The sequence below is a fragment of the Bufo gargarizans genome, chromosome 5, assembly GCF_014858855.1.
Source record: "Bufo gargarizans isolate SCDJY-AF-19 chromosome 5, ASM1485885v1, whole genome shotgun sequence".
Lineage (NCBI taxonomy): Eukaryota > Metazoa > Chordata > Amphibia > Anura > Bufonidae > Bufo > Bufo gargarizans.
The window spans coordinates 99,287,621-99,311,430 of record NC_058084.1 but is presented as its reverse complement, the minus strand read 5'-3'; the positions used below and the strand labels follow the sequence as shown (position 1 = coordinate 99,311,430).

The window sequence follows — 23,810 nt, the reverse complement described above, 5'->3', positions numbered from 1 at the left end:
CTCTCTTTACTGTAGTGCAAAATGGGAGTTGTAGTACAGTCAACTATAGCAGTCACAGTTCCAAATGTACATAGTATAATCCTCTCCCAGATAGTGATGTATGGATTTAGTGTGGGAGTTACTGCCCTCTTTCCTTTCTATCTTACTAAAGTGTCTCTCAGTAGAATCTATTCAGGCAACAATACTTTGGCAATAATGTCTGTAATGTCCACTGCGAGATACAAGGTTTTGAAGGTACGCCTGGCCAGGATGTGTGTAGCAATGATGGGTGTCTTAATGGTGTCCCTCACAGCAGCAAAGTCTAAATGGCAGTAGTTGCAGGTTACTCTGCAGAATCCAATTATTCGCCATGCAAATTCTAAGAACTCTAGTTCTCTCCTTTATCTTTCTTTATGTTGATCTTGCAGTAATTCAAACAGAGATATTTTAGTCTCTGGAACTTTCTGGGCCTAAGAAGAAGAAGCACAAGGCACAGCTTCCTTCCTTTCTGAACTATCTCTAAGCACTGACTAACTGAGTTGGATGCAGATCTTGGATCCTCACCCACAATCCTGCAAAGGGCTGAGTTAGGATTGTTAACCAAGGCTTTTCCATATGGCTTCATATTATGGCTGCCATATTATGAGTTGACAATACGGACCTTGTAATGTATAGTGGTGTAATACAGCCATATGCACACTACACTAAAGCTATCAGTATGACAGATACGGTTTATAGGTTTATTAATACATCCATAAATCCACAATATAAGTAATAATTGGGTTTTATTACACAGTATGATGGTTTTGATTGTGGACTCTAGAACATTGTAACCTGTTGGCTGCACAGCTCCTATTACTAGAATATGACGAATATGACAGGGCTGTATCTATGTATCTCAGAACAAAACATTTTACCGGCCACTCTTGTCATTGTCTACATTGTCAGATCTGTTATTTAAACCTGGGCATTTATGAAATACACATGTCGCTGTATGACTTTGAATACATGCTGTTCGACCTTACAGTGACAGCTAAAGTTATGCTTTATTCAGCTGAATGAATCACTGTGCGGACAAGCACCTTATGTATTGTATATTACATGACTCCAATTTTAATTATTGGTAGAGGTAATAATAATATTAATAATAATAGTGGTAATCATCTATATTTATATAGCAGAAAACAAATTCAGCAGAATTCTTTTTTTTTTCTGTAAAAAATTAAAGACTATGTCTAGGGCTGCAGTAAACAATTATTTTAGTAATCGAGTATTCTATCGTTTTTTTTTTACGATTAATCAAGTACTCTAATAAGAAAAACCTTCTTAAAATAATGTATTTTTTTTATAAAAACAATATTTTTATTTCTTACAGTGGTATAGCACATAATTGCACACACAAGGCTTCTTTCTCAGCTGCAATATACATTCTGTCAGAAGAACAGCCAGAATGTACCATATCGGGTATAGCTGGATTATCTGCCTCCTGCTTCAGCGATTGACTGTAATGGGGTCCTGCCTTGTTACAGCATTCAAGCTGGGTTTTTGCCGGACCAAAAAAAAAAAAGCTTTGGACGATACCCAGCACGTATTCCGGAATGTGGCCAGATGGCCTTGGACGACATTATAGTCAATGAGAGAATATAGCTGGTTGTATCCGGCTATACCCAATACGGTACACTCCAGCAGGCTGTTCTTCTGCCAGAATGTGTATTTAAGGTTATCTTGTGAACTCCAGCAGTTTGTTCTGGTGGAGGAACAGACTGCCGGAGTTCACTGGCTGCATCTGTCATAGCTGGATGCCTATTGATTGTAATGGTGATCCGGACAAAAAATGCAACACAGTGACATAGCATTTTGATAAGACCCCTCCCAAGTCAGTCAGCCTTGCCCTCAAATCAGTCCCCCCATGCCGCAAGCCCACAATCATACCCCCATGCCACTATGATCAGACCCCCAGGCTGCCACTTTTAGACCCTCCCTTGCTGCAATCAGAGCCAGACCCCCATGCCATCCATTGCCATGTCCCCCACTCCCCCAGTGCCATCAGATCAGCCCCTCAATGCCATGTCCCCCAGTTCCCCCATCATGGCACTGCCATCAGCTCCTTCCTGCCATCCAGATTGCCATGATGTCCCTCTTCCCCAGTGCCTCCATACCATCCACCATGTCCCCCACTCCCCCAGTGCCATCAGATCAGCCCCTCCATGCCATGTCCCCAGTACCCCCATGATGGCACTGCCATAAGCCCTTCCATGCCATCCAGATTGCCATGGTGTTCCCCTTTCCCTAGCGCCTCCATGCCATCAAATCAGCCCCTCCATGCCATGTCCCCCAGTGCCCCCATGATGGCACTGCCATCAGCCCCTCCATGCCATCCAGATTGCCATGATGTCTTCCTTTCCCAGTGCCTCCATGCCATCCACCATGTCCCCCAATCCCATCAGATCAGCCCCTCCAAGCCAAATCACAGGTGCCCCCGCCATCACAGGATCCCCCCGCTGCTAACTATATAATTACCTTTCCTGACACATGGAGTCTGCAGGAAACACATCTTCATACCAGCATGCACTGAGAGGGACCTGTTGTCACACACAGCATCAGCCAGAGCACTAACGATGTGTGCACGCAAGGCCCTGGCCAGTGCAGCGCGATGCTGAGTTGGGAGGCCACGGAGCGGTGAGTTAGAAGCTTCACTTCACTCATGCTCCATGGTCACGTGATTTAAACGAATCCTCAATGAAGGGAACCTGCATCGAGGATTTTTTTGCCTTGATTACATTGATTAAATTGATGAATCGTTTCAGCCCTAGCTATGTACACCTTTTTCATTATTGCATTTTACTCATTTTCCTTCCTGACAGTCAGCTGCTTGTTAAGTGGAAGTGGAGAATCACCTTCACAGTATGATGACAAGGGATTGCTATTTCTATTGCTCGTCCTCATACAACTACATTGTTTCTGGGCAGTAGATCGCTGTTTAGACTGCACGATCTGCTGCCCAGAAATGATAATTTATGTGCCTGCACTAACCATCAGCATTTTGCTTGTTCATTGGGTGATTGGCTGCACCTTTACATGGGCAGATTGTCGGGAACGCGTTTCCACAGGAACGTTCATTCCCAATGATTTGACAGATTACCTGGATGTGTAAATCCACATTAAGCAACATTCTTATCGGTAAGATTTGAGCTATATTACATGTTTATAAGGTGAGAGATCGGAGTTAAGGAACTCATCAGGTGAGCTGCCTGATGAAACAGAGTGAAAATTCAGGCTCTCCTACTAGATAAACTCAAAGCTGCACAAAGACAGTGGTTCAACATTTTTAATAAAGACCAATTGAAGAAAAAATTTGCTCAAAATGAGTTAAATGCATTCATGAAAAAAAAAATTGCCCATAAAGGTGTACTTAAATAACTACCCTCCAGCAAATAGGAAATAATGGTAACCAGCCACTGTTTGATCAGTAAAACATCATATGACAACTGTGTATTTTAAAATTTAAACTACCACTTTAAAGATGGATATGTAACTTCTGCTACTGAGACGATCTGACAGAAAAGATAAAAGTTTGCTCCTGTACATTGCTGTCCTGAGATTGCTGGTACTGTAAGCTAGAATAGATCAATCTTTCACTATTTGGCTGGTGCCTTGATGAGGCAATAGAAAATCATGACACCAGCACATAGAGGATGGAAATGGGCAGGGACAGTGTGGTGGTAGTTTCACAGTCAAAGATCTCAATTAGTGGACTCGGTGATGATATGTACTGCAATGGCATGTGACTGCTAAGGCTCAGTAGTTATATGCCATTCTTGCACACATCACTATGGAGGTGCACCACTGACGTGACAACAAACGGTCAGTAGTCATGTGGTTTTGCTTTATACATCACTGATGAGGCCATTGAATGGCCAGCAGGTCATATAAATGTAGACGGCACTTTAAACTTCTGAGAATGGAGGCGGCAGGGTGGAAGCTAAGGCGCTGGAACTGGGATGTCCAATCTCAGATAACTCATTTAAGTGGAAACTTTATAAATTTTTGCCTGTTAGACAGGAGCACTTTTTCTTAAAGATTAATTAAAAAGCATAATGGGGAGAGAGAGCAGACTTAATACACTGTTTCTGGAGATGCCCCAGACTGTTCAGATATTGGACAGAAATAGCAGAGACTGTATTTCTATTCTTGAAGGTTCAAATATCTGAAGATCCAGTAACTTGCATATTAGGGGCAACCAAACATTTGAAGTTAAATAAAAAGATAAGATTGGTCCTGAGCAAAGTATTATTCCAAGCTAGTCTTCTCATACTTAGTAAATGGGTAAAGGAAGACCCCCGACAGTGGGTCAGTGGAGAAAAGCAATTGATAATCTGATTAAAGAAGAACGGGTGATGGAGGGCCATAGTAAAAAATCACAAAATCTTGATGAAATATGGAAAAAATTGTTACTATAGGGCTGGACACGTGTCTTTCCCAAGGGTGGTGGGTGGGTATTAACTAAGGGGGTTTGGGAAAGGGGAAAAAAATAAAAAGGAAATAGAAAAATTAGTAATTTCAATTATTAATTGTTAATCTGGATTTTTTTTATTGTTAAAGTTGATGTGTTTCGGGTACAAATGTATATGTCCATATGAAACTGAAATAAAAAGATTTATAAAACAAAACAAAAGCATAATGAATCAATCATGATCAAGCAATAGGTTCTTATTACCTTTCATTATAAATACACTGTAAACATTTTACAGTATATACAGCACACGGTTGAGTCAAATTGTTATGACCACTTCATACTTTCGACGTCGACAGCATGTGCGAAGCTCTTAATGGAAGTAACGTATGGTGTGCTGTCATGGTGGGTATATAAGGTGTGCGATCTGAGTCTGCACACATATCCCTCATTACTGTCATGGGTAAAAGGGTCAATTTATCAGAGTTGCAAAAAGGCCTGATTATTGTTTTTCGAGCCAAGGTTGGCAGTATGTCTTAAACTGCGCGGTTTGTTAACTGTTTGTGTGCTGCTGTGGGGAAAATGTATCATAAGTGGCAAATGGCACCACTGCGAATCAGCGCCTTGGAAACTGCAGTGCACCACATACTATTGATGTGAGAGGGGAATGCCGGCTACGAAGGTACAAGAGGGCAGATGAACACATTACAGTACAGTAGCTTACTGCCAAAATGAACCAGCTGGCTACCAGACGTGTGTCTAAAAAGAAAAGCAGCAGGAAACAACACTGGTGACTGAAGTCATTACTTGTGCCTGTCCACTGCTTTTTTTCCAACAGCTAATTTTATGATACTAGGGTTCTAACTATAAACTACCTCACAAATGGTCCTTTCTTGGGAGCAAAAATCTGTTTCTTGGGCTGAATTCTTATAATGTTTGTGTTATGTGGCCAACTCATGACAAGAAGACCTATACGCTGATGTGCCTAAAGGCTTTAATTGACAAATGTATTTAACAATACAGAAGGAAAGAGGTAACACGCTGTCTATATAACAAATCACTGAAAAATCCAACAAGCCAACCAAAAACAGTGATCAATTATTTCACTAAAACATAACTTTTAATTCAACAATATTAAAATTATAGGCCCTTAGGTAATATGATAGAACCAAGTAGCAACTCATAGTCACAAATAATATTGAATAGGAAACTAAGTGCACGGCGGCACTCGATAAGAAAACCTTTGTTCCTACCGCTCTGTCATCAGGATCCAGAAGGCAGCCAGAATCCAGGTAAGTAGGAATCAACTCCCTCAGAGGAGACTATATGCTGTGATAACTCATGGGATTTTGGGGTCTAATCTATCCCTAATATGGCCCTGTGCTGGTCATCACACAAGGGCGTGATAGCAGCCACGAGCGATCTATTGCCCGTGGCTGCTATCATGTCCTTGCGAGAGGCTAGGGAGTTATATCTAAGGCTCCATTTCCACCTCCTCATTACAATTTTTGGATGGACAAATAGGTGTGTTATAACTAGTATCACCTTGTCATCATAGAAGGAACTGTTTATTATACTGTTGATTGATCGTGGTTCAAGTTGGGATTATTTATATCCCCAACACAGTCTTCCCTTAGTTTTTCTGCCTAAGTATCCTGATTAATTCCCCTGATCATTGTTTTACTTTGAATATGAAACTTGCATGTAAGGGCTGGGACTACGATAGGGCCATATTAGGGCCAGCAAACAGGGAAAGATTCCAGGCGTGGTCGCCCTCCTCAAGGACAAGTGCCCTGTGGTGAGGCTGCTCTAACATCTATTGGCTAGGGTTATACCACCACAGGGCCATATTAGGGATATATTAGACCCCAAAATCCCATGAGTTATTGCAGCATAGAGTCTCCTCTAAAGGAGTTGATACCTACTTACCTGGATACTGGCTGCCTTCTGGATCCTGACGACAGGGCGGTAGGAACAAAGATTTTCTTATCAAGTGTCGCCGTGCACTTAGTTTCCTACATGAGTTGATATTATTTGTGACTCTTTATGAGTGGCTACTTGGTAATATCATATTACCTCAGGGCCTATAATTTTAATATTGTTGAATTAAAAGTTATGTTTTAGTGAAATAATTGATCACTGCTTTGGTTGGCTTATTACCAAATGTATTACAGAGGGGTATGCCTCAGTTTCCTACAGCCCCAACAGTAATATTAGACCTTTTGATACATCTTTATGTATTTAGAAAAATATGAAAATGTTATAAAAATTAAGGTTATTTAGTTTAGAAAAAAAAAAAGATGTCTGAGGAGAGATCTCATAACTTTAAGGCGCACCTGACTATAAGATACAGCCCAGATTTAGACAACAGCAAATTTGAAAACAATGTTTTCTACTTTATTCAACCTTTATGTTCAGGAAGGCAGGAAAAGAGGCTGAACAGTTCAGGCTCTTCTCCTGCCTGAACTGATCGCATAAATAAGTGTCAGGCAGGGAGAAAATAGTGTGCAGATGCACAGCTCTTCCGTTGATAAAACAGAGCACTGTATGAATATTCTGCCAGATCATAAAAGGGGTACTCTGGTTGTTTGACATTATCCCCTAACCACAGAATAAGGGATAACTATTAGAGTCAATAGTCACACATATGCGTTGCCGCTCCATTAATTTCTATGGGAGTTATGGAGATAGCCTAGTACAGTGCTCGGCTATCTCCAGAATTCCCATAGAAATTAATGGAGTGGCCATATGCATGTCCGACCGGCTGCTTCATTAATTTCAGGAGGTACGGGGTATGCTCATTCTCGTGATCAGTGAGGGTCCCACTGATAAGACCCCCACTGGTCTAATAGTTATCCCTTTTTCTGTGTATAGGGGATAACTTCAAGCAACCAGAATAGCCTTTTAAGGAAGCAATCAGGGAGTTCCAGCACTGGCACTTTTTAGCAAAATGTTCCCTGCTAAAAATTGCTTCTTATATAGTCCAAAAATTATTTTATCTATGAATATATCAAAGATCAATATACAGTGGGATGCGAAAGTTTGGGCAACCTTGTTAATCGTCATAATTTTCCTGTATAAATCGTTGGTTGTTACGATAAAAAATGTCAGTTAAATATATCATATAGGAGACACACACAGTGATATTTGAGAAGTGAAATTAAGTTTATTGGATTTACAGAAAATGTGCTATAATAGTTTTAACAAAATTAGGCAGGTGCATAAATTTGGGCACTGTTGTCATTTTATTGATTCCAAAACCTTTAGAACTAATTATTGGAACTCAAATTGGCTCGGTAAGCTCAGTGACCCCTGACCTACATACTGTACACAGGTGAATCCAATTATGAGAAACAGTATTTAGGGGGTCAATTGTAAGTTTCCCTCCTCTTTTAATTTTCTCTAAAGAGTAGCAACATGAGGGTCTCAAAACAACTCTCAAATGACCTAAAGACAAAGATTGTTCACCATCATGGATTAGGGGAAGGATACAGAAAGCTGTCTCAGAGATTTCAACTGTCTGTTTCCACAGTTAGGAACATATTGAGGAAATGGAAGACCGCAGGCTCAGTTCAAGTTAAGGCTCGAAGTGGCAGACCAAGAAATATCTTGGATAGACAGAAGCGACGAATGGTGAGAACAGTCAGAGTCAACCCACAGACCAGCACCAAAGACCTACAACATCATCTTGCTGCAGATGGAGTCACTGTGCATTGTTTAAGCATTCGGCGCACTTTACACAAGGAGATGCTGTATGCGAGAGTGATGCAGAGGAAGCCTTTTCTCTGCCCACAGCACAAAAAGTGCCGCTTGAGGTGGGCTAAAGCACATTAGGACAAGCCAGCTTCATTTTGGAATAAGGTGCTGGGGACTGATGAAACTAAAATTTAGTTATTTGGCCATAACAAGGGGCGTTATGCATGGAGGAAAAAGAACACAGCATTCCAAGAAAAACACCTGCTACCTACAGTAAAATATGGTGGTGGTTCCATCATGCTGTGGGGCTGTGTGGCCAGAGCAGGGACTGGGAATCTTGCCAAAGTTGAGGGACGCATGGATTCCACTCAGTATCAGCAGATTCTGGAGACCAATGTCCAGGAATCAGTGACAAAGCTGAAGCTGTGCCGGGGCTGGATCTTTCAACAAGACAACGACCCTAAACACTGCTCAAAATCCACTAAGGCATTTATGCAGAGGAACAAGTACAACGTTCTGGAATGGCCATTTCAGTCCCCAGACGTGAATATAATTGAAAATCTGTGGTGTGACTTAAAGAGAGCTGTCCATGCTCGGAAGCCATCAAATCTGAATGAACTAAAGATGTTTTGAAAGGAGGAATGGTCTAAAATACCTTCAACCAGAATCCAGACTCTCATTGGAACCTACAGGAAGCATTTAGAGGCTGTAACATTTAGAGGCTGTAATTTCTGCAAAAGGAGGATCTACTAAATATTGATTTCATTTCTTTTTTGTGGTGCCCAAATTTATGCACCTGCCTAATTTTGTTTAAACAATTATAGCACACTTTCTGTAAATCCAATAAACTTCATTTCACTTCTCAAATATCACTGTGTGTGTCTCCTATATGATATATTTAACTGACATTTTTTATCGTAACAACCAACGATTTATACAGGAAAATCATGACGATTAACAAGGTTGCCCAAACTTTCGCATCCCACTGTATAGATGTCTTTCATGATCCATTTATACTTAGGACTGTAACAGTAAGAAGGTGGTATCACTGAAGGGTGGTCAAGAAAGAGTAAAAAGAGAGTGCTCTGCCAGCTCGGGCCACTGTTCCAGTCTGTCTGCCCAGAAATCCATGGGGTCAAGAAACATGGTATGCACCAAAGGGTGGTCAGAGTTTATGTAGACTTGAACCTGGGCATTGAGGTGGGAGCTGTCGGCTTGCTGACTGGCCTGAGCCTGGCACAGCATGTGGAAAGATTGCTCTATCATGTTGAGGGGACTGTACTGGCTACTGCTGCTGTGCATGGCAAAATCTGCTGCTCGCACAGACATTCAATCATGTACAATGTTGAATTCCGGCGAGTTGGCATTTTGTGGATTAAGTTTTGTAGCAGCAGGCTGTACTGTCGCTGCAGGTCCAGGAGTGCGTTCTTCACCATGTAAGAATTGCTGAAGTGCTTGGACAGTCTGCTGGCAGTGGCGTCTCTAGCTTTCAAATTTTGGGGGGGCACACTGGGGGCCAGGACAAAAGTAGAAGGGAGGCAGCTATAGCAACGATACATTTACACAAGTACGCTTAGAAATGCCGCAATACTTTACCCAATACCTAAAACCGCAACAGGAAAGAAAGGTCCTGCTGTCTGTGGTTAAAAAAAATATATAAAAAATCACTCAGATTTCAACATGTGCTAGCTGCCTGTGGATGACACTTTTATAGGAAGCGGGATCTGTGGATGACACTGCTATGGGGGGGATCTGTGCATGACACATACCGTATATAGCATCTTATGCTATATGTGTCATCCACAGATACACCCCATGACAGTGTCATCCCCATTTCCCCCTCCATAACAGTGTCATCCACAGATCCCCCTCCCCGCCTCTCACAGGAGTGTACATTTGACATTTCTAAACTGCAATCCATATCCTGCAGTAACTTAAACTTTAAATCAGGATTAAGCGGCCGCTCATCTCTACTAGTACCTTAACCTTACACCACTCGGCTAGCTTCGGTAACAGGGACAGGCTACAGTCTACAGGTACTGCCTGTTAGTTGTTACCGAGCGAGTGCCGATTTCTGCAGGTCAGAACATACGGATTACAGTATAGAAGAAATGTACACTCCTGTGAGCAGTCCAGACCAGTGGCGGATCCAGAGCCTGGTCTCGGGAGGGCCACTTCCAAAATATTTTCTGTCCGCCGCCACAGAACAAGGGTGCTTATAGAATTATGAAAACTTACAATTACTTGGCTTGGCCCTTGGGGATCTCGGACACCACTTCCACACTTTGGCCGGGGGCTCGGCGGAGCTGATGTTGTGTTTTATCCTAATGAGAAAGATTTCATAATAAGGATTTGGAGAAGGAGCAGAGGGATAGCAGAGCAGGGAGAGAGGCTGGTGCTGCTACTAGGGGGTCCTACCATGTGGAGTAATAAAGCCCACCATAATGCCCCCCCCCAGTAGAAATGATTCTCCTTATAATGTGACAGTGCAAAAAATACCCCCTTGTAATGCCCCTAGTTGAGCTAATGTCCCCCATAATGTGCCAGTAAAAAATACCCCTATATAGTGCCCCCAGTAAATGCCCCCATAGTGCTCCTCTCCCCCCTTCCTCCTAGTGCCCCCCATAATGTACCAGTATAAAATTCCCCATATATCGTGCCCCAGTAGGTGCCCTCAGTGTCCCCCATAATTTGCAAGTATAAAATACCTCTTCTTAGTGCCCCCCGTAAATGACCCTATAGTACTCTTCTCCCACCTTCCCCATAGTACCCACCATGTGTCCCAGTATAAAATTCTACTGTACAGAGCCCCCCATATAAAATACCCCTTCTTTGTGGCCTCAGTAGATGCCCCTATAGTGCCCACCAATAATATGTCAGTAATAAGTGCCCCCAATAACGTGCTAGTAATAAGTGCCCTCAATAACGTGCCAGTAATAAGCCCCCATCACGTGCCAGTAACACGAGCCCCCCAATGTGCCAGTAATAAGAGCCCAGCCCCCATCACGTGCCAGTAATGAGAGCCCCCCCAATGTTCCAGTAATAAGCCCCCATCACGTGCCAGTAATAAGCCCCCCATCACGTGCCAGTAATAAGCCCCCCATCACGTGCCAGTAATAAGCCCCAATCACGTGCCAGTAATAAGCCCCATCACATTCCAGTAATAAGCCCCCATCACGTGCCAGTAATAAGACCCCCATCATGTGACAGTAATAAGCCCCCCCATCATGTGCCAGTAATAAACCCCCCCATCATGTGCCAGTAATAAGCCCCCCATCATGTGCCAGTAATAAGCCCCCCATTATGTGCCAGTAATAAGCCCCCCATCATGTGCCAGTAATAAGCCCCCCCATCATGTGCCAGTAATAATCCCCCATCATGTGCCAGTAATAAGCCCCCCCATCATGTGCCGGTAATAAGCCCCCCATCATGTGCCAGTAATAAGCCCCCATCATGTGCCAGTAATAAGCCCCCCATCATGTGCCAGTAATAAGCCCCCCCATCATGTGCCAGTAATAAGCCCCCATCATGTGCCAGCAATAAGCCCCCCATCATGTGCCAGTAATAAGCCCCCATCATGTGCCAGTAATAAGCCCCCCCATCATGTGCCAGTAATAAGCCCCCCAATGTGCCAGTAATAAGCCCCCCAATTTGCCAGTAATAAGCCCCCCATCATGTGCCAGTAATAAGCCCCCCATCATGTGCCAGTAATAAGCCCCCCCATCATGTGCCAGTAATAATCCCCCCATCATGTGCCAGTAATAAGCCCCCCAATGTGCCAGTAATAAGCCCCCCAATTTGCCAGTAATAAGCCCCCCAATGTTCCAGTAATAAACCCCCCAAATGTGCCAGTAATAAGCCCCCCGAATGTGCCAGTAATAAGCCCCCCAATGTGCCAGTAATAAGCCCCCCCAATGTGCCAGTAATAAGCCCCCCCAATGTGCCAGTAACAAGAGCCCCCCTAATGTTCCTGTAAAACTATTGTAAAAAAAACAAAAAACACTTATACTTACCTCCATGTCGGCGATGCGATGCAGGCCTATTCCGGCCCTCAGTTTAAACTGTTCTAGTGACTCACTGTTCTTTTAAGGCCTCTTTCACACTTGCGTTGTCCGGATCCGGCGTGTACTCCACTTGCCGGAATTACACGCCGGATCCGGAAAAACGCAAGTGAACTGAAAGCATTTGAAGACGGATCCGTCTTCAAAATGCTTTCAGTGTTACTATGGCAGCCAGGACGCTATTAAAGCCGGATCCGGAATTAATGCCCATTGAAAGGCATTGATCCGGATCCGGCCTTAAGCTAAACGTCGTTTCGGCACATTGCCGGATCCGACGTTTAGCTTTTTCTGAATGGTTACCATGGCTGCCGGGACACTAAAGTCCTGGCAGCCATGGTAAAGTGTAGTGGGGAGCGGGGGAGCAGTATACTTACAGTCCGTGCGGCTCCCGGGGCGCTCCAGAATGACGTCATCCATGCGCCCCATGCGCATGGATGACGTGCCATGCGATCACGTGATCCGTGCGCTTGGGGCGCCCTGACGTCACTCTGGAGCGCCCCGGGAGCCGCACGGACGGTAAGTATACTGCTCCCCCGCTCCCCACTACACTTTACCATGGCTGCCAGGACTTTAGCGTCCCGGCAGCCATGGTAACCATTCAGAAAAAGCTAAACGTCGGATCCGGCAATGTGCCGAAACGACGTTTAGCTTAAGGCCGGATCCGGATCAATGCCTTTCAATGGGCATTAATTCCGGATCCGGCCTTGCGGATCCGGCCTCCTGATGCATCCTGAATGGATTTCTCTCCATTCAGAATGGATTAGGATAAAACTGATCAGGATTCTTCCGGCATAGAGCCCCGACGACGGAACTCTATGCCGGAAGAAAAGAACGCAGGTGTGAAAGAGCCCTAACTCAAAGAATCGAATGAGTCTCTAACTAAGTCGGATCTTTAGATGACTCATTCGATTCTTAGACTCCCTCCTGTACAGTGTGTGACTCAAAGCTGCTTGCCTGAGCTCTAATTGGTTGGGTGGGGAGGGGAGGAGCTGGCTTCCACTCTAGGATCAGATTACACTCCTCCCTGCTGCGGCATCTCTCTGCTCTGCTATCTGACTGAGCTGTTCACTCGGATCAGCTCAGTCAGGTGAATCGACTCATGAACCGGACATCGCTAATCTCCCTGTGCCCGACTGCGGCGGCTCACTTTGGCGGCCATTTTAGTTGGGGGGGAACATGGGGGGGCACAGCATGATGTAGGGGGGCCGTGGCCCCCTCTGGCCCCCCCCTGGCGACGCCACTGGCTGGAGCTTGCCAGCACGTTACACAAGCCAGTGTACACAAAAGTGTTGCACCACATGGTTAAAGATGTGTGCCATGCATTGAGCATTTGTTATTTCACCCCAATCCAGGGCTGCCAGGTGTTGCGCCCAGTTGGAGTTGGTGGGATGACAGAAGGATCTTTGCTGCTTGGTGTCCTTCAGTAACTGTTTGCCTGTGTGGCTATTCTCGCCCTGGCCGATAAGCTCCAACACAGCATGGCAAAGCTTGAAAAGTCCACAGAGCTGCCCTATGGCATATTGGTGAAGTGTAAGCAGCATGAGGAGACCACAGAGTGGCCCAATGACAGATTCTGGAGGTGGCAGCAGCATCAGGAGGAGGCCACAGAGTGGCACAATGACAGACTGTGGAGGTGGCGGCAGCAGCATCAAGAGGGGGCCACAGAGTGGCACAATGACAGTGTGAAGGTGGCAGCAGCAGCATAAGGAGGCCACAGAGTGGCACAATGACAGAGTGTGGAGGTGGCGGTAGCAGAATCAAGAGGAAGCCACAGAGTGGCACAATGACAGTTGTAAGAAGGTACCTGAAATCATTGTGGATGAAAGGTATGTGTCACCGAGGTTCCTGGTCTCGGTGAAGTAAGAGCTGATATTTTATGTGTCAGAAGCAGCTATTGATAATTGACACCTAAAGATTTAGCATGGCTTTTATAGCTTATCCGGGATAGCTCTTACTGGGAGTAGTCAAAGTGCTGGGTGGGTGACTACTCCCCATATTCCAGGCTGGATTTTGCCAGGCATAAAAACAAACAAGCCAGCACTGCCAGGTTTGTGGATTTACCTCCATCTGACAGTGGAGCTCAGGAGTCTGTGGGCTGTGAACTGAGGGCTGTGCTGGGATTTGAGGTGTGAGCCGGGCTGGAGGACTCAGGACCCTCTAAAGGCGAACAAGCCGCCTATGGACTTGATAAGGCTGAACGGCTAACAGGGTGTGAATTAACACCAAGGAGAAAAGGTAACTTTTATTGTTTATGGACTTTCCTTATGTGTCAACAAACACCAAGCCACCTGCGTTTTGTGATACACGTTATCTGCATTTTGTTATACAACAATGTGTGAATAAACACAGCTGTTTTATTAGAGAACTGTGTACTTTCCTCTATACTGCATCCGCTAGTCCTAACTACCAGAGTAAATCCCCACACAGTGTGGAGGTGGCAGTAGCATCAAGAGGCCACAGAGTAGCACAATGACAGATGTGTGGAGGTGGCAGCAGCAACATGAGGAGACCACAGAGTGGCACAATGATAGAGTGTGGTGGCAGCAGCATCATCAGGAGGCCACAGAGTGGTGCAATGACAGCGTGTGGTGGTGGCAGCAGCATTAGGAAGGCACAGAGTGGCAAGGTGACATCGTGTAGAGGTAGCAGCAGCATCAGGAGACTGCAGAGTGGCAAGGTGACATAGTGTGGAGGTGGCAGCAGCATCAGAAGACCACAGAGTGGCAAGGTGACATAGTGTGGATGTGGCAGCAGCATCAGGAAGCCACAAAGTGGCAAGGTGACATAGTGTGGAGGTGACAGCAGCATCAGGAGACCACAGAGTGGCAAGGTGACATAATGTGGAGGTGGCAGCAGCATCAGAAGACAACAGAGTGACCCGGTAACAGAGTGGGGAGGTGGGTGGCAATACCAGTACCAGCTGAAGATGGTGGGTGAAATAAGGAGCACTTGGCATCAGATGAGTGGCATCAGGTGGGTGGCAGCATCAGAATAGAAGCTGAGGCAGGTAGCCAGAAGAAACGGGTTTCTTTTGTCAAAGTTTTGGTGTGGCACCATGGATGATCTATTCTGATGCATCAGGAATTGGTGGGTGGAAATCCTGGCTGATCCACGCCTTATTCATCTTGATAAAGGTCAGTCTCTCCACCTTTTGGGTGGACAGGCGAGTTCTTCCTGCGGTAACTATGGCCCCCACCACACTAAATAACTGCTGTAATGCCACACTACTGGCCGGGCAAGACAGCTTTTCCAGGGCAAATTCTGCCAGTTGCTGCCACAAATCCAGTTTGGCTTCCTAGTAGTCCAGCGGATCGGTGCTGTATAAGTATGCCACCACCTGCTGGTTCAGGTCCTGCTCCAGGCCTAGCTGCTGCTGCTGGTGAGTAGTTTCTTTACTAGGTGGGTGAAGAAAGCTGCTCATCAGCGACTCTAGACTCAAGTTGCTGCCGATTAAGGTGGAACTGCTCCAACCCCCCCATTCTGCCACAGCAGCCATGGCAGAGAAACGTGAGCACAGAGGACCCCCCGATAAGACCTGGAAGAGGATGTCTCTATAGTAGTTCAGTTTGTCCTCCCTCTCAGCGGGTGTAAAAAAAGGCTCCCATTTTGGACCGGTAGCGAGGGTCCAACAAGGTGTAGAGCTAGAAGTCATCTCTCTGCTGAATGCGGACAATTCGTCTGTCACTACGCAAGCAATTAAGCATGCATCGGGCCATTTGTGCAAGTGACTCGGAGGAACTCCCTGCCTCCATCTCCACTGGATACTGCCATGGTGTGTCTGGGTCCTCTACCTTGTCTTCCTCATAGCCCTGGAGCTTCTCTGGCTGCTCCTGCTCCTCCTCTCCTGTCCCCTGGGTATTATAACCACCCATTTCACTACACATTGCTTGTGCTCCAATGTCCTCCACCTCCAGTTCATCCCCCACAGCGCTTATGTGACCGTGAGATCTAGGAGCCACTGGAGGGTGGAATTCCAACAGGTGGAAACGTTGCATATATCAGCCTATGTTGGGGGATGCCGTTCTGCCGCTGAAGCTCAAAGAGGGTGTGCTTTGCGGTGTATGAGTGTCTAAAGAGCATGCAAAGTTTCCTGGCCATTTTTAGGATGTCTTACAGATGGGTGGAAGACTTCAGGAACCGCTTGACAACCAGATTGAACATGTGTGCTATGCAGGGCGCATGGATCAGCCGTGCTTGATGCAGCTCCGACACCATGTTCTTCCCGTTGTCAGTCACTATGGTTCCGATTTTGAGTTGTCGTGGAGAAAGCCAAGATTTGATTTCTTGATGAAGGACAGCAGTTCCTTCCCTGTGTGACTCCATTCACCCAGACAAATGAGGTGTAGAACAGCGTGACACCACCATGCCCTGAACATGTGGTATGCTGGAGTAGCACTGTGAATTGTCTCTGCAGTGGAGGCTGAGGACACGGTGGAGAATGAGGAGGCATAGGCGAACATTGTCGCAGGACCAATAGCTTGAGAACGTGGAGGCGGAAGCGGCGTCACCTGGCCAAGTTGGTGGTGTGGCTGGAACCACATTTACCCAGTGGGCCGTAAAGGACATATATTTTCCTTGACCGTAGTTCCAGCTACTGACCAATTTTCCCAAAGAAGGCTGTATCACAAACAAATTTCACCACTGAATGGCTAATCGATGCAATTACTCAGTCCCTACAGGAGAAAGTCTACATTGACCAACCAATTTTCCCAAAAAAGGCTGTATCACAAACAGATTTCACCTTTGAATGGCTAATCGAGGCAATTACTCAGTCCCTACAGAAGAAAGTCTACATTCACCAACCAATTTTCCAAAAAAGGCTGTTTCACTACTGAATGACAATGTAAATTCACAGCAGAACGGCTAATAACACATTCTTATTTTTCTAATTAATACACCCCAACAAAGGCTGTATAACAATGCCGGTTCACGTCAGACCGGCTAATAAGATGTATTCTTTTTCCTATAAATACACACCAAAAATTAAAAAAATATAACAATCGCAATTTACCGCAGAACGAGTAATAGGACTTATGTATCTATCCTATTAATACACCCCGTAAATGGCTGTAGTACAACAGAACTTAACCTCTGAACGGCAAATAATATATATTTTTTGCCACTAATACACAACATAAAGGGCTGTAATTTTCTCACTTCAACACACAACGGATAATCAGCATTTTTCTTTTTTCCCACTAATACACGCCAAAAAGGGCTTTAGAACATATAACTGCGGCCATGAACGGCAAATAATGCTTTTTTTTGCCACTAATGCACGCTAAAAAGGGCTGTAATTTTTCCACTACACCACACAACAGCTAAAAATAACTTTTTCTTTTTCCCCACTAATACACGCCAAAAAGGGCTTTAGAATATATAACTGCACTGCTAAACTTCAAATATATATTTTTTTGCCACTAAAAAGGGCTGTAATTTTCTCACTTCACCACACAACGGCAAATATGGTACTTTTTTTGTGCCACTAATATAGGCCAAAAGGGCCTTAGAACATATAATGGCACCGCTGAACGGCAAATATATATATTTTTGCCACTTATACACTCCAAAAAACGCTGTCATTTTCTCACTTCACCACACAATGGAAAAATACTTGCCTCAAATACACACCAGAAAGGGCTTTAGAACATATAACTGCACCACTGAATGTCAAATAATATATATTTTTTTGCCACTACTACTCACTAAAAAGGGCTTTAGAACATATAACTGCACCGCTGAACAATAAATAGACCCTTACTTTTTTCCACTTATACACTCCACAAAAGGCTTTAGAACATATAACTGCACTGCTGAACGGCAATAATATATCTTTTTTGCCACCAATGCACGCAAAAAAGGGCTGTAATTTTCTCTCTTCACCAAACAATGGCTAATAAGCCCTTTTTTTCCCCACTAATACAAGCCAAAAAATTCTTAGAACATATACAGTGAGGCAAAAAAGTTTTTAGTCAGCCACTTACGCTGGGTTCACACCTGAGCGTTCGCGATGGAGCACTCTGTATGCGTGATTGTACAGGCATTTGCAATCGCGCATACAGAGACAAGCGCCCATTGTCACATGTTCCCGGAAGTCTATGTGCGACAAGACGCCCCAAAGAAGCTCATGTACTTCTTGGGGCGTCGGGCATTTTACAGCGCGATCGTACGCGCTGTAAAACGCCCAGGTGAGAACCATGCCGATAGGGAAGCATTGGTTTCTCCTTGTTGAGCGTTTTACAGCGTGTAGGAATGCGCTGTAAAATGCTCAGGTCTGCACCCAGCCTAATTGTGCAAGTTCTCCCACTTAAAAAGATGAGAGAGGCCTGTAATTTTCATCATAGGTATACCTCTACTATAAGAGACATAATAAGAAAAAAAATCCAGATCACATTTTAAAGAATTTATTTGCAAATTATGATGGAAAATAAGTATTTGGTCAATAACAAAAGTTCATCTCAACATACCCTTAGTTGGCAATGACAAAGGTCAAACGTTTTCTGTAAGGCTACTTTCACACTGGCGTTTTGGTTTCCGTTTGTGAGATCCGTTCAGGGATCTCACAAGCGGTCCAAAAAGGATCAGTTTTGCCCTTAATGCATTCTGAATGGATAAGGATCCGCTCAGAATGCATCAGTTTAGCTCAGTTTGGCTCCGTTCCGCCTTTATTCCTTTTTGGAGACGGACACCAAAAAGCTGCTTGCAGCGTTTTGGTGTCCGTCTGATGAAACTGAGCCAAACGGATCCATCCTGGCACACAATGTAAGTCGATGGGGACGGATCCGTTTTCACTGACACAATATGGCACAATAGAAAACGGATCCGTCCTCCATTGACTTTCAATGGTGTTCAAGACGGATCCGTTTTGGCTATGTTAAAGATAATACAAATGTATCAGTTCTGAACGGTTGCATGCGGTTGTATTATCTGAACGTATCTGATACGTTTGTGCAGATCCATGACGGATCCACACCAAACGTGAGTGTGAAAGTAGCCTGTCTTTACAAAGTTTTCACACACTGTTGCTGGTATTTTGGCATATTCCTCCATGCAAATCTCCTCTAGAGCAGTGATGTTTTGGGGCTGTCGCTGGGCAACACAGACTTTCAACTCCCTCCAAAGGTTTTCTATGGGGTTGAGATCTGAAGACTGGCTAGGCCACTCCAGGACCTTGAAATGCTTCTCATAAAGCCATTCCTTCATTGCCCTGGTGGTGTGTTTGGGATCATTGTCATGCTGAAAGACCCAGCCACGTTTTTTATCTTCAATGCCCTTGCTGATGGAAGGAGGTTTTCACTCAAAATCTCACGATACATCGCCCCATTCATTCTTTCCTTTACACGGATCAGTCGTCCTGGTCCATTTGCTAAAAAACAGCCCCAAAGTATGATGTTTCCACCCCCATGCTTCACAGTAGGTATGGTGTTCTTTGGATGCAACTCAGCATTCTTTCTCCTCCAAACACGACGAGTTGTTTTTAACAAAAAGTTCTAGTTTGGTTTCATCTGACCAGATGACATTCTCTCAATCCTTCTGTATCATCCAAATGCTCTCTAGCAAACTTCAGATGGGTACTGGCTTAAGCAGGGGGACATGTCTAGCACTGCAGGATTTGAGTCCCTGGCGGCGTAGTGTGTTATTGATGGTAGCCTTTGTTATTTTGGTCCCAGCTTTCTGCAGGTCATTCACTAGGTCCCCACGTGTGGTTCTGGGATTTTTGCTCACTGTTCTTGTCATAATTTTGACCCCACGGGATGAAATCTTGCGTGGAGCCCCAGAGCGAGGGAGATTATCAGTGGTCTTGTATGTCTTCCATTTTATAATAATTACTTCCACAGTTGATTTCTTCACACCAAGCTGCTTGCCTATTACAGATTCAGTCTTCCCAGCCTGGTGCAGGTCTACAATTTAGTTTCTGGTGTCCTTCAACAGCTCTTTGGTCTTGGCCATAGTGGAGTTTGGAGTGTGACTGAGGTTGTGGATAGGTGTCTTTTATACTGATAACAAGTTCAAACAGGTGCCATTAATACAGGTAACGAGTGGAGGACAGAGGAGCCTCTTAAAGAAGAAGTTACAGGTCTGTGAGAGCCAGAAATCTTGCTTGTTTGTAGGTGACAAAATAGTTATTTTACTACAATGTGATTTCCTGTATTCCATACACCCATTCTGTCTCTCATAGTTGAAGTGTACCTTCAGGCCTCTCATCTTTTTAAGTGGGAGAACTAGCACAATTGGTGGCTGACTAAATACTTTTTTGCCCCACTGTAACTGCACCGCACAAGGGCAAATAAGGCATAGAAATATTTCCCTGTAATAAATCCTGTTCATGGCTGTATCAAACAGCACTTGCACTCCAATAACAAGAATGGTCGGGTGGGATTACAGAGCTGTATAATGACAATTTGGATTCCCAGTCAGTGCAGGAAGGTGTAATAGGATTGTTCCTATTACCCAGGCTGTAAACTCCCCTAGTGAACCCTGTTCTGTTTCAATACTGTGGAATGATCCTTTGCCTTAACTTCTATACAGCAAAATAATAGTTTTAAAGTCTTTTCTACCACTGTCCCTAGCTCTTGGTGATGTCTCTCCCTACACTAAGTACCCTGGAAAATGGCTGAATCCAAGATGGCTGAGGCTATTTATAAGGCTGTAACATCACAGGGCTGGCTGGCTGCTGATTGGCTGCATGCATGGCATGGTGGGTGATCCCTCGTTCCTTGCTCCATGTCCTAACACGTGCAGCAGCCATTTTAGGAAAAAATTTGGTTCATTACCACGAAGAGTGAGGAAATACTCCTAATTGGAGTCAGTGGGTGATAAAGACTTCCCAGAAAAAGGTGTCAAGACAGCATTGTTTCGGGAATCTGATTTCTCCTGATGAAGGACGTGCCTGTCCTGAATCGCGTTGAGCTGGATATTTACCCTAATAAAGAAAAGTGAACAGAAGCACCCGTGTGATTGGCTGCCTTCATCTTGTAAGATTCTAGAAGTGATCCAGGCTGGGGGGGTGTTTGGTTTACAGGTGTATTATGCTTATCCTAGTAAACCACCCCCCTCGTGAAGTGAGTAAGAAGTATACGATACTTTAGTATTTTTTGATACATGTATCTTTTTATACGAATTTTACCCATATGTTTTTACTTGTTTGTTCTATTCATCTACTACACATTGCCTTGTATGATATTACAGATAACGGTCTCTCAGGCACTTGAGACCCAGTGTAGTTTATTTATACTATATAACCAACATATACCATACTAAAATACCTTCCTACCAACCTATCACTATTGGCGCTCACAATGGGTTTCCAGAAAGAGGCGGATTAGAGGGGTTACCAACACTGACCAGTCCTCCTATTTTCTCCTACCCCATTTGACTGTGGGGTGGACAGGTGTCTTTAAAGAGCTAAGACAGGTGCTACTAAGTTAGATTAATGAGTGGAGTAGAGGTGGACTTTTTAAAGGCACAGTAACAGGTCTTTGAGAGTCAGAATTCTTTCTTAGGAGTTCAAATACTTATGTACTGCAGTGCAAGACAAATAAATTATTTAAAAATCATACAATGGGATTTCCTGATGCACCTAAAATGTGAATTTCAGACCCTTACATGATTTCTTACGTGGGAGAACTTGCAAAATAGCAGGGTTTTCAAATACTTTTGTTCCTCACTGTATGCTTTTTGCAAACTAAAACGAAAAAAAAAAAATTACCTGACAGAGTTCTCACTATTACTCTATATGTTAGATTGGTGGTAGGACACGTGTTGTAGTTTTTGCTTATTCCACACACACGTTTTTTTCTTCTTTGTAATCCTAGCCTTTCCTTCACTCTCCCTGGCAGTAGAATACAAGCTTTATTAATTCTTCACTCACCCTGATTCCCTAAGATCATCTTTCTGGCAGACACTGTAAGACCCAACCACCTTCATTCACAGCATAGCACAGAATATAGTTCTGCTAGGTCACCTCCGTGCCTGCTGTAGCATTGATTGGCTCATCGATTTCAAACATTTTCATGCTGCAAATTTCAAATGTGGTGGATGAAATTTCTTAAAAACTCATGTGTACAATGCTGGGGATTTTACTCATAAAAATCTATGACAGCAAATCTGCAGCATGTCCTCCTTGTGTCAATGTACATTTAAAGGTTGATTTATCAAATACTTTTTCCACTTATTTATCTGTCTATTTATCTGTCTGTTTGTCCATCCATTTGTCTATATCTATCTATCTATCTACCTATCTATCTATCCATCATCTATCTGTCTAAGGCTACATTCACACAGCTGTATGCATTTTACGGTTTGCAAACTGTGGATCTGCAAAATTTGAATATTGGCCACATCTTGCGGACTTTATGAAAGGTCTATTCTTGTCCCAAAAACAAACAAGAATTGGACATGTTCTATCATTCGTAGAACAGCCGCACAGATACGGACAGCACACAGATGAAATCCGTGTGCTGTCAGGGTTTTTTGCAGCCCTATAGAAATGAATGGGTCTCTGAGAGATCCACAAAATATGCAGATTGGACATAGACTGAAAATATGGTTTTGTTTGACGGAAATGTTCAGAATGCTACAATAAACCTTCATGTAGATGTTTAAAAGAATATTGTTCACAATTTCATTTTCTTTACAGGTGCAAGTTTTACGCAATGCCGGAGAGGAGGTTACATTAACCGTTTCTTTTTTAAAAAGGGCACCTGCTTTCCTCAAATTACCACTGAACGAAGATTGTACTTGTAAGTGCTTTTAACATTCTGTTCTTTTGGCATCTATTAGGACAGTATAAAAATACTTTGTAACCTTTCTCCAGGTGCAACTGTAGCTCACATCATGCTATTTATGTGAAAAAAAGCAGCACATTTGTCAGATATACTGAACAGTTGACATGTGCAGTGAGAGGATGATATGAGGTGAGTCAGAAGATTTCAGGAGAAAGACATGAAGGAGGAAATAATTAACAAGACAGAGCACTGGGGTTTATACAGAAGCAGCTAAATGTGAAAGATGTTCAAAATGAAAGAGAGAGAGAGAGAGCAACATAAAAAAATTAAGAAAAATAGCGAAGGAACAGAGCATGTCACAGCACTATGATGGGTATGATATTGCGGTCATTAATTTTAAAAGTACCTTTCACCTTATAATGTTTCATGGCTCATGGTTTAAAGGGGTATTCCAGTACAGGAAACATATAGGGATATTCCCATCTTGTGGATCCGTTGTATTTAAATCCCAAATAGTATAAATAATAACATAAATAATATGTTCAATTTTCCATCTTTAATCCTTTTTCAGATATTTGGACTTTATTCTTTCCTGTGTTTAAACTTGGTAGCCTATGGTTACAGACACCACTGCTATACAGCAGCGATGGCAGTGGCGTACCTACCATATAGGTAGACCACGCAGCTGCTATGGGGCCCATGAGAAAGAGGGGCCCAAAGTGGAGGAGAGGCCCCACCCCATAATTGCTCCTGTCTCCTATCTTTCTAAAGCTAAAGGACCTTTGATGATGTCATCACAGGTCCTGTAAGGGAACTGCACAGTGTAAAGTGTAGTTCCCAGGTTAGACAGTGCATCTACCAGGACCTTTGATGACATCATCTTCAACATCACAG

At 43.9% G+C, this 23,810-nt stretch overlaps 1 protein-coding gene across 1 annotated transcript in view; it reads left to right on the top strand.

The window, feature by feature from the left end:
- The window catches only part of SNTG1 (syntrophin gamma 1), a 367,362-nt gene that overhangs the window by 145,674 nt on the left and 197,878 nt on the right, over nt 1-23,810 (top strand). Inside the window, exon 8 of the mRNA XM_044294730.1 lies at nt 22,829-22,931. Coding sequence (XP_044150665.1) covers nt 22,829-22,931 — 103 coding nt within the window. The remainder of the gene's footprint in view (nt 1-22,828; nt 22,932-23,810) is intronic.